At 41.0% G+C, this 12,429-nt stretch overlaps 1 protein-coding gene across 2 annotated transcripts in view; it reads left to right on the forward strand.

Moving 5' to 3' along the window:
- The window catches only part of EFR3A (EFR3 homolog A), a 94,783-nt gene that overhangs the window by 17,785 nt on the left and 64,569 nt on the right, over positions 1–12,429 (forward strand). For both annotated transcript variants that reach the window (XM_042465512.1, XM_042465511.1), the window contains one exon: positions 8,682–8,771. In XM_042465512.1, coding sequence (XP_042321446.1) covers positions 8,759–8,771 — 13 coding nt within the window. In that variant the 5' untranslated portion in view covers positions 8,682–8,758. The remainder of the gene's footprint in view (positions 1–8,681; positions 8,772–12,429) is intronic.

The raw sequence follows: 12,429 nt of genomic DNA on the forward strand, positions 1-12,429 counted from the left end.
CCTTTATTTATAAAGTGCTGTAAATTTACACAGCGCTGTACATACAATCTTTTTAATTAGACAGTTCCCTGCCCTCAGGCTTACAATCTAAAAAGACACGACACAAAAGGAGAAGGGAATGGTGGTGAAGAAGGGGATGAGGTCCAGCAGTTCTTCTCTACCTCCGAGGCCTGGACCAAGGCAGATGGACTGGAGGGAGGACTTGGCTTCTTGGAGATAGCCTGCCTCTCTCCCCCTCAAGATGGTGGATGAAGGGAGGGCTTGTCTTCTTCCAGGCAGGCCTGTTGGAGCTATTTATTTTTATTTATTTAGGTATTTATATCCCGCCCTTCAGCCCTAATAGACCTTCTCACTCGGTGCAGGAAGGAAAAATCCATGACAAATGAGAGATCACCATTTTCTGAGACAGTCTAGTCCACCATCAAACATCTCTTACTTCAGAGTTTCTTCTAAATGTTTAGTCAGAATTTACTTTTGTGTAATTTGAATCCATTGGTTCATGTCCAGTGGATTGGAGCAATTGAAGGAGAAGGTTAAGAGGTGATATGATAGCCCTGTTTAAATATTTGAAAGGATGTCATATTGAGGAGGGAGCAGGCTTGTTTTCTGCTGCTCCAGAGAACAGGACCCAGAACAATGGATGCAAGCTGCAGGAAAAGAGATTCCACCTGAACATTAGGAGGAACTTCCTGACAGTAAGGGCTGTTCGACAGTGGAATGCACTCCCTCGGAGTGTGATAGAGTCTCCTTCCTTGGTGGTCTTTAAACAGAGGCTGGATGGCCATCTGTCAGGGATGCTTTGATTTGGATTTCCTGCATGGCAGGGAGTTGGACTGGATGGCCCTAGTGGTCTCTTCCAACTCTACGATTCTATGATTCTATAATTCTAAGGAGTGAGCCAGAAAGAAACTTGTTCCATCTTCCACATGGTAATTCCTCAGATATTTAAAGATGGTTTAAATATTCTTCATTCTTCACTTCTCTATGATTAAACATACCCAAACTCCCTCAAACTTTCCTCATAGGGCTTGGCTTCCATGCTCTTTACTGTTTTGGTTGCCTTCTTCTGGACATATTCTAGTTTGTCCTTCCTCAAATGTAAAGACTGAGTTGACAAGAGAATAGTAATGAGTTCATGTGAATGTTTCATATTGTTCATAAATAAAGCTGGTTAATCAAATCAGTTCACAAATATCATATTTTCATTGTAGTTACTGCATCTCCAGGAAACCTTTGATGAAGGGACCCGTCAGTGCTATTCACTGACTCTTGTCCTTGGAAAAGAAGACATAGATGTATAGTGGTTTGGGTTTATTACATTGATATCTGGGATCACTACTCCATAAGATATTTTTCTTCCCCAACAATCATTAATTATTTCGGAGGAATGTTGCTACTGCGTTTTTGGATAGATTTGCAAATAAGTAGTTGATTTACTCATTAGATTTATATCCCATATTTCACTTCAAAATTAGAATCATGCCAACTCACTGTAAAATGGAAAAACAAGCCAATATCTAAAGCTGACGTTAAATCACAGTTAAATTAAAATTACAGTTGGCCCTCCATATCCATGACCTCTCCATCCACCAGTTCGACCATCCATGGTCTGCAATATATTCCAAAATCATCATCATCATCGTTGTTGTCGTCATCATCATCATCATCATGATCCAAAGTAATCCTTGGTTTTTTCATTTTATATAAGGGACAGCATTTTGCTACACCATTGCATATAATGAGACTTGCGTGTCTACAGATTTTGGTTTCTGTGGGATGTCCTGGAATCAAACCCCAGCAGATACCAAGGGTCCACTGTAACTAAATTAAATCAAAATGAAAAGGTTCTTCCTCTTCAGCAACCAGCCAGTTGCCAGATGCCTATCTGGAGAAAAAAGGTCTTGCCTTCTGATGGAAAGTCAATTGGAAGGAACCAATCCTGCTTCTGTTAGGGTGATGTTCCTGAACTGACCAAGTGTGCCTCTGAAAATGGTAGGGCTGAGAGATGGTCCTTCCCCTGAGAGCTCAATTCTGAGTTTGGGGAAATTTAAAGAATTTCTTTGAAACAATTAGAAGTAACAATTTTTCTTCCCACATGCCCTTGATCTTTATTTAATCAGAGCCGTTCTCTTAGAGGCTACTCTTCCTGTATGCTGTTATTTCAAGCAATTAGCCATTGTACTGGTAAAAGCTCTGTCATCTCTGAGATAAATTTAGTACAAAGGCTCTTTCTGTAAGAAGTCAGAAACTTGGCTTAATAATGATTTGACAATCAGTAATGAGAACTCTGGAGTTGATGGGAAACCTACTAAGCATTCTTTGGTTAGATCATCCATAATGCCAGATAAGCTTCCCAGAAAGGCAGCTTATCCAGTGCTACCAATCTTTCCCAGCACTGTCAAGTCACATGAAAGCATTACAGAGTCTCTGGGACTACAATCTCCTTTCATACAGGACAACAACATGTCCCAGTTGTTCCCCTGCTCCCTGCAATGCCTCAGATGTTCTCAACCTTTGGCCCTCCGGATATTTTGAACTTCAGCTTCCATAAACCCCAGCCTGCACAACCAGTGGTCAGGGATTTTGGCAGCTGAAATTCAGAACAGTTGGAGGACCAAAGGTGATCACTACTGTTCTTTATCACTCAGAAACATAGCTGTGTTAGTCTGGAATATCAGTATGCAAAGGCATCTTGAAGACTAACAGGCTGCATATATAATGCAAAATTAATGCAATTTGACAACAGTTTAACATGGCTCAGTGCTATGGAATTATCAGAGTTGAAAGCTTTGTGAGCTATTTAGCCTTCTCTCTGAGAGAGCTCTAGCGCCACAACAAATTACACATCCCAGGATTCCATAGAATGCAGCTGTGACAGTTAAAGCAGTGTCAAACTGCATTAATTCTGCAGTGTGGCAGTAGCCTGAGTGGAAGACATAACATAAGCTCTTGTAAACTTGGGGCCTGAGCAGATGGGCAGGATACCATGGGCCTACGCTAAGGCCCTTTTGGGTGAGGATCTTTCTTGGACCACTGGACCACTGGTTGATCCCAGCCTGGGGCTTTTGGTGTACAAACCAAACAGGATCTCCAACAGGATCACATGAGACCGAGGGAAACATGGGACTTATGCCTCATATGGACAGGATCTTGATCTACTTTTTCATCATGCAAGATTTCTTTGATAGCCGAGTCAGTGTTATTTTTTCTGAAAACTAAACTGGCATTCTAGTCCATGAAGAATGCTGGCAGGTGTAGATTTCAAGATCTATTCCTGAAAAGACCATTAAGTCTGCTTCCCCATGAGCTTCACATGAATGTGTTGGCATCACTGAGGCTCACCTGTAGGGCAAACCTTCACACAGAGAGTGTGCGCTGAGGCTGCAAAACCCTGTGGGAACATTGGTGCTTTGCACATTTTTCTGCAGCTCTAGAATTGTGAAGTCGCATGACCCATCTACAGGCCACTGCAGTCTTCTGAGTCATTTTCTCATTTTCTCTTCCAGAAACATTATGGACAGTGGGTGCAGTGGAAATTAGATACACAGATTTTTAAATTTACTTTGTAGATTTTATATATTTTTGCTGAATCAGGTGATCCTTAGAGAACTTGCATCAGGTTGTACCTCTCTCCAAAAGACACAATAAAACAAGCCACTGACCTAAGCCTTGCATATTGCTTTTATAGACATTTGAGAAGTGACTGATATAGCTTTTAGGGTAGGACCTAGCTACTACATTGAGTATAGCATATAGATTCTTAATAATTTTGGCACTGGAATATCCTGTTCAGGAAAAGATGTCTACATCTGGAGAAACTGTGTCTGTCTAGATGGCATGGATTCCAGTCTCTATCAGCCCTAGCCTGCCTTGCCAATGATGAGTACCAGATTTTGGAAAATTTTCTTTTAAGATGACGAATACAATATTTAAGACAATTTGTTCATGTGTTTACTCCTCCAAAGTTACCTTTTTATATATAAAAAAACCCTATGTAATGGGTAGACTTTTATAACTCCTGGTCTTCGCATCCTTTTCTTCAATTCTTTATCTGAGAATGAATGCTTTATGTCTACTTGACACTATGGATAGGAGACACTTTTTCCCCTTGTTTCACTAATGATAATGATTTCTCATTTATTTATTTGTTTGTCTGCTAAGTGGCAAAACCAAAGAGGTTTCTTACAGCTCAAGACCTTGCAGCTCTATTTGCAACAAAAACAATTCAATAGGAGATTTTTTACTATATATAAATATTGCCCGAGTGAACTGTACAGTACTTCCAAACATGATACTTTTTTGCCAAACAAAATTGCATAATTACAGTATATCATTTTATGCATACAGCATAAAATAGCAAAGTGATAGTCTGTATAGGATGATAATCTCATTTATTGCATTTTTAAAACTTTTTTATCCCCCCACCCCCCCCAAAAAGAAAAGAAATGGAAGAGAAAGACATTCTTTTCAAAATCCTGCTTCTCCAGTTGAGCCACCTTCCTGCAGCAGGGAATTTTAATCTAGTAAAAGCCTATTCACAGGCAGTCACTGAGGTTCAGAAACTTGGAGAGTTCTTGCAGAACTATTTGGTTTATATAAAAAGAAGGAAGGGAGGGAGATAAAAAAAAGGAATGTGGAAATACCTTTAAAAGTAACTTGTTTTAGTTCAGCATGAGCTTTTGCATGCTATATCGAGTGGTATTAGGGCCTTAGGCATATAAAGTTGTGGGAGTGGGATGGAATGTAATGGGATCCAGAAAGCTGTAAAACTGCAAACCCTTGTCCTATATTTTCAAGGGGCTGGCCCTTTCAGATCTTTACGTTGGTCAGTTATTGTTGATAACAATATTATTGTTATTATATTGATGTGTGAAAGCAACAAATCTGCTTGTCAAAAGTTAAAATTTAGCAAACCCTTGGGTTCAAAACTCCAGGCTAAGGCTTTTTTTATATGTGCAGAAGCAAGGACACTTGTATTAATATGTTCAGTGCACTATGAAGCCATTTTAATCTACATTGTACACTGCCTCGAATGTTGGGAAGAAGCGGGTGATAAATAAAATTTATTACTACTATCACTACTACTACTGCTAGAATAGCGTACAATATAAATTAAAACATAACAGCTAAAACAATATGGAGTACAAAACTTTAAAAAAACTTTAGACTATACTGTACATCCAATTAATATACTGCTTTTAAGACATTAACAATTAAACATTTAAAATACATATCACATACTAAAGACAGTACCACCTTACTGTATAATGCTCTCCCCTGTAAGTTAAGACACTTTAAACAGGAAGGTCTTTCTCTGCCAGGGAAAAACAGCAGAGAGGGACAGAATTCCTTCAAAAGGAGTTCCAACGCCTAGAAGACTCTCTCTCTTGTCCTCACCAGCCAAGCTTGGGAGAGTAGTGGGATGGAAAGAAAACTCTCTCCTGAAGATCATTGGGGAAATACGGGCTTTCTGGCAGCTTTCATGAAGAATGGAGCCAAGTGTTATGTCTACCCTTTCATGGATTGTTTCTCATCACTGGACTTTTGTGTAAACGTGAAGAATATAAGTTCTTCAAGCCAAACTCCCCCAGTCTCTACTGGTCCATGGTCCCTGTTTGTCGAAAGAATGGGTGATAAGCAACACCAAAAGGATCTGTACAACTAAGAAATGTCATGCTAATTTGAAAGGCAACATCTCTGCCGAATCAATGCTATTTTAATTCAGATATTTTGCATATGTTTACACATGCTGGAAAGGTTGCTCTTTTCAACTGTCTGGCTTTCTCATTGAGTTTTAGATCTGAAAGTCAAACCGATACCTTCTTAACCTATGTATAATTGGATTTAAGAGCTTAGAATAACCTTGCCGGCCTCTTTCTTTTCTCTTTCCTCCATGCAACCTACCATTAGCAGCTGATTGCTAATGATAATGCTTATAGAGGAAAGAACCCATCTTGCCACTTTGAACATTTTTGAAAAAGCTTTTAGTCAGAGAAATGTTAATTCTGTGTATAAACCAAGCAAGCACATATTCTGATTGTTTTCCTAACCAAATTAAGAGCTTGGCTGGATGTAACAATAAGTGGGAAGACAAGATATGGAAGCTCAATAGTTCTTCCCAGCTGCATTCAAAGGGAAACCTTTATACTGCTACTAGGGATATGTTTACTCTACCAGAAATAAGAATGTTTTTGTTTTCTGCTGCCACTGAATGCTCCTTTTTCTCTTGGGCCCTGTAGCACTTTTGCCACTCTGAGGCATTCCAGAGTTGGAAGTCACCACTGAAAAGACCATTGCTGCCAATCTGCTTGGGACTGGCATTTTTGTGAATGGCTGTATATGTGCACGAAACTGAACTGAGCCATTTTGCAACATCTTGCAATATCCATATTCACCTGGGTGTGCCACAATGTTACAGTGAACAATGGTGGAGGGACTGATGTGTCATGGGCCAATGCACAGTGGGCTCTGGTGTGCTTCTGATACCTCTAGAAAATACTGGAACACAACAGGAGCAAAGTGTCCGATGCACATCAGATGTGTCCAGTGCCTGTTGGAGCACTCTTGCTTTTGCCAAAATACTCATCTTTGTAGTTCATTAACAAGGTTTTGTCATATTTCTGTAACATTGCTACATATTCTAAGTTTACAAAATGCAGACTGATGAAGAATCTTGGGCCATATCCTTAACAGCAATTTCAGACTGGAGATCTCCTGTATGTGAGGCTATGTATGAGAACATGAAATGCAACCAGCTTAGTATAATGGTTAAGGTGTTGTATTGTCACATGGGAGATTCAGGTTCTAGTTCATGCTGGGCTACAAAATTCCTTGGGTAGCCTTGTGCCACTCACACAATGTCTTTCTCTGCCTGATCTACTTCATATGGTTGCTATGAGGATCAGGTGTGGTAGAAGAGAACTATGCACATTGCCGTGAGCTCACTGGAGGAATGTCAATATATAAAGGTAACTACAGTTACCTTTATATATATATAGGTAACTACAGTTGGCCCATTTATATATAAAGGTAACTACAGTTGGCCCATATCCATGCATTTTTTTTTTAGTCAATGGTTTCAACCATCTGCAGCTTGAAAATATTCAAAAAACAAATATAAGTTCCAGAAAGCAAACTTTGATTTTGCCGTTTTATATAAGGGACACCATTTTACTATGTCACTGTATTTAATGGGACTTGAGCATTCACAGATTTTGGTATTCACAGGAGGTGCTGGAATCAAACCCCAGCAGATACCAATGGCCCACTGTAAAACTATCCAACTACTTCTGATTCCTGAGTCCCCAGCCAGGAGGGGCATTAAAGTAAGGATGGTGAACTTGTGACCCACCAGATGCTGTTTAACTGCAGCTCCCATAATTTCCAACCATGGGCCATGATGGCTGGGGTGGATGGGAGCTGGAGTCCAGTGACATCTGGAGGGGCACATCTCTTTTGCTGCTTTAAATGTTAAGCCCCATACAACTGGTGAAATCTTCATGTAATACTTTCATGATACCTAGTTTGAGTTGCATGTGTCTTACATTTGGAGTTAAACTTGCAGTCACAGGAAATGGATATCAGACTTCAGGACTGATCCTAATAGTAGACAGTGTGAGATGGCTGCCTTATGCAGAAGATGCCTGGTTAGTGCAAGGTGAGAGAATGAGGAGTTGGAGGACAGAGTTGTGTGCTGGGTGAAACTCTGCCTTGAATCACTCTGACTTGGCTTTGCCTAGGAAGCTGCCGCAAATAAACACATGAGCCAAAGCTGGAGGAAAGGCCACAACTTTATTCAGCAAGCAACAAAATTGGTAGGGTTGGCCCAAAGCATGAAGTCAGGATCTGTACTATTGAACAACCCCCTGGTTGTTTGATAAGCCGCAGGCCTGGTAACTGCCAGGCAATGGGATGACCTAGGCCAGGGGCTAAGGAAAGCCATCTTGCAGCCATGCCACCAGCCGCTCACATGTTCTCTAAGCCCCTAGTCACCGGGAGGCGCTACCGTGTTGTGGCCCCCCGAAATGGCCACAACGTATGCCCTCCTCATCCCCGGGTACCTAATGACTCCCATACCAGTGCTCCGTAGCCCTGGTAACCACACCAACCAGATCCATGTCCTATGCTGCCGCTCCTGAAGTTGTGACTAAAACCACCAACCTGAGGGAGGGTGGAAGAGCCGAGCAGCAAATGGCACTGGGGCCAGAACACATAGCCCTATATAGGCCAGGACCCAGCATGCATAGCAGGCGTGGTGCCCCCCCCAAGGCAGCCCAGCCAATGGGCTGCCCTGGAGGACCAGGGCACACCATAGAGAGGTCCTCCAGCCTCCCAGAGCAGCCCACTGAGGTGGAGGACCTCTCCTCCCCATACCAGCCATCCAATAGCAGTGCAGCTCGTCCCAGCAAGGCATGCTGGGGTGAGCCTGGGAACCTTGCTGTGCTGCTCCCGGCGGCAAAGCAGCCTGCCCGGTGAGGCGGGCGACTGCTTGTTCTGCCCATAAATATGGAGGAAAGTGCTGTCCCTTCCCCAATGTTGATGTAAAATTCTTTACTTAGCATGGGCAGGGGTATAGTCTTGTCCTCTACTTCAGCTATCCTTAGTATACAAATTTTGCTGTATCAAATGCACTTTATTTAACTGTTCAGTGAAGTTCTTCTCTTTCTTTTCCTCTCTTGCAGATAAAGCTTTGCACCCAGGTTTGATACCAGTTCTCAATTAAACTTCATGCATAATATTTGCAGTTGGTTTCAAAGTCATGGTTCGGAAAGGTGAGTGTTCGGGGATTTAATTCAATATGTCTGTTGTGTAGAATGATAAAGATAAGCATGATGTATGTAAATACTTAGTGGGTTTCGGGAGTGGGCTTTCAGTAAATGAAAGATTTCTTACTTGGTTGAATATCAGCTTCTTACCAATGAACTGATTAATTGTCTGAGTCTAAGTCATTTTCCTATGCCTTTTTTTGATGCATGAAAGGCAGCATGAAAACTTACAGTTTAATCAAAGAAAATTTAATAGACTTGACATTGCAAAAGACTGGAATGCCTCTTGTAAAGCTTAGTTACTGGTTAGAAGAGACAATATGGTGTAGGAGTTTGAGTGTTGGACTAGGACTCTGGGACACCAGGGTTCAAATCCCTGCTCGGCAATGGAAATCCACTGGGAGACTTCGACCAAGTCACACACTCTCAGCCTCAGAGGTTGGCAAAGGCAAACTGCATCTGAAGAAATCTTGCCAAGACCCTGTGATAGAGTTGCCTTAGGGTCACCATGAGTCAGAAATGACTTGAAGGTACATGACAACAGCAGCAACAAAGAAAACCTTCGAACTGAAATATGATTGCACATGTGGTCCCACTCTTTTGGGTTTTGGTGGTGGTGATAGTACAGTGGTTACTGGTTAATGGCTGTTAGTTACAGTGAATATGTGGCAGCTTTCTTCAGAGGGGGTTTGCCATTGCCATCCTCTGAGGCTGAGAGATTGTGATTTGCCCAAGGTCACCCTGTGGGTTTTCATGCTCAAGGGGGGATTTGAACCCTGGTCTCTCAGAGTCATAGTCCAACACTCAAACTGTATGCCTCCAAATTACCATTTGCTGAGGAACATTAGATGAAGGAGAATGTCATTCTTCTCATCTTCTATTTGGTGACTTTCCAGAGGCGTCTCATTAGCTACTGAAGAGAAATAACAAAAACACTTTAAAGTTCATGAATGGAATGAGATTAAATTTAAGAATTTATTTAATGACAAATGCCAAGCCAGGTGGACTCTGGCTTAGTAACCCAGGGTTCTGCCCTGAACAAGGACTTATAATGGATTTATATAGAATTTTTAGGTGGTACCCATTGAGCAATAAAATGCTAGGAGCCCTGGTGGTGCAGTGGTTAAATGCCTGTACTGCAGCCACTCATTCAAAACCATAAGGTTGCAAGTTCAATACCAGCAAAAGTGCTCAAGCTTGACTCAGGCTTGCAACCTTCTGAGATCACTAAAATGAATACCCAGATTGTTGGGGGCAATTAGCTTACAGTTGTAAACTGCTTAGAAATTGTTAGTTCAGTATGAAGCTGTTTGTTTGTTTTTTTTGCTATGACTTGTAAATAAATTTGCCAATAAGGAGGAAGAGCATGAGAACATAGAGGTCTCTTGGGATGCTTTATGAAGTGTGGGCGAGACTGAAATATCTAGAGACGATGAGTTTAAAAAAATAAAAATAAAGCTGCTGTAGAAGAAATGTATAGATGGATGAGGCAGCAGATATCAAACCAAGGTATGAAGAATCACCATCAGAACACACTAAAGTTTTGGGACTTAGCTTTTGAAGGACTATCTGTGCTCAGTTGAACCTGTCTGGGCCATAGGATCAGCTTCAACTGCCTTGTTTTCTGGCCCACCATTGAGGTTCATCAGATTGCTAGGTACCACAGACAAGGCCTTTTTAATGGTGGCCCCATGTTCCTGAAATTCTCCTACTAGTGAAAGTTGTATGGCTTCAGCTGTCGGTTTCTGCCTTTAAACTTTCAAATCCTTCCAGGTTCAATGAATGTGTGTGTGTGTGTGTGTGTGTGTGTATATATATATATATATATATAAAATTATTTGCTATGTATCCTGATCATCAGTGGCCACTCTTTTATAACTAGTTATTTTTGATTTACTGGGACTTCAGCTAGCATTTTAATTGCCTTTTTGCGACATTTGGGGGTGGGGGTGACTTTTTGTTTTTTTGGGTGATTTTTTTAAAAATCAAATTATTGTAAATTACAATGGAAAACTGCCTTGTCCTGAAAGGTGTATTATAAATTTGCTAAACACATAAAATAACTATAGTCTAGAAACTGAAGCTAATATAAGACAAAGTATTGATATTAAAAGCTATCTCATCTAGTATAGGGGTTTTTTGGGGGTTTTTCCGTACTAGTCTTTGTTCTTCCTTTTGGTAGTACAATATCTTCCATTATGAATCACTTCTGAAATACCATTTCACTCACTGTGAATACTCATTGTGTGTGGCACAGAGAGAGGAAGAGATTGAGAAAGAGGGAGAGAGAGAGAGAAACGTGCAAGTAAGCATGAACATTTTGGGAGCTTTCAGTTTTTAGCCTCTGACCAGCATCAACACAGGGGCAAGCATGCTGTTCCAGACACGATTTGCTTCTTACTGAGCATCCTGAGAGTCCAAGTGGAAATGACTACTGAGAGATATTGTGCCAATGTGAGTATAGACTAGTAAATGTGACCTGGGCTCTTGCTCCATTAACTTCTAGGGATGAGCCAGAATGTCTGTTAAAAAAGAGTTTCATGTTGATAATTGCTGCACAATTGGGCATGAGGTTAGGGATCTTTGGTAAAACATAGTCCTCTCAAAATAACACCATTTGGGGTCCAGAAAACATATCCAGGGTAGTCGTGTTGGCCATATAGCAAAGTACAGTTATCATCCAAAATCCAAAGGTTGAGTACATTTGTTATCTGGCCCTCCTAAGGAAATCAAGGTCACATACATGGTTCTTCCCCTGATTCATCCTTCACAACTGTGAAGCAGATCAGGCTTTTACACTGCTGATTTGAACCTGGATCGCCCTAGTCTAAAACCTATTTATACCTCAGTTAAGGAAGTAAATGCATTCCTGGGCCTTACCTAAGGTCACCCAGTGAGTTTTCATGACTGAGCAGAAATTTGAACTCTGGTCTCCCAGAGTTCTGGTCCAGCACTTCAACCAATATGCCATGCTGGGAACCCAAAGTATGTTTTCATTTTTCTCAGGAACTATTTTTTTTTTTGTTCCCATTCACGTTTATGTAGATGTAATTAATATATTCAATTTAATTAATTAACCCATCTCAATTAATTTTAAATGAAATGCAATTAATCCACTCATTATTGTTTTTTTGTTCAGAGTATTACTTACCAAAAAAAGATTAACTCCTGACTCTTGGGCCTTATATTCTTGGTTAATAATTATTGAATGTGAGAGCCAGCATTATGTAGTGGTTTGAGCTTTGACTCCTGGAGACCAAGGTTTGAATCCCTGTTCACCCATTCCATCCCACTGGGTGACCATGGACAGGTCACACTCTCTGAGTCTCAGACGAAGGCAAAAATAATCCCCTCTGAACAGATATTGCCAAGAAAAACCCATGACAGGCTCACCTTAGGGTCACCATAATTTGATAATGACTTGAATGCACACAAAAATATCAAGGGTCTACAAAAGGAAAGGATGACACTTAGGTGTTCAAATGTTGCATTACAAATCTCATCATCACCATTGACTCTGTTGGCTAAGATGGATGGGAATTGCTGTACAACAGCCTCTAGAGGACAGCATTTCCCTTAGAGTTGTGCTGGACAACCTAGAAGTTCCTAGAGAAAACAATTCTCTAGGCGTTCGTAGGTTCTCCAGCATGATTCTATGATCAAC

Source organism: Sceloporus undulatus, chromosome 4 (assembly GCF_019175285.1).
Source record: "Sceloporus undulatus isolate JIND9_A2432 ecotype Alabama chromosome 4, SceUnd_v1.1, whole genome shotgun sequence".
NCBI lineage: Eukaryota > Metazoa > Chordata > Lepidosauria > Squamata > Phrynosomatidae > Sceloporus > Sceloporus undulatus.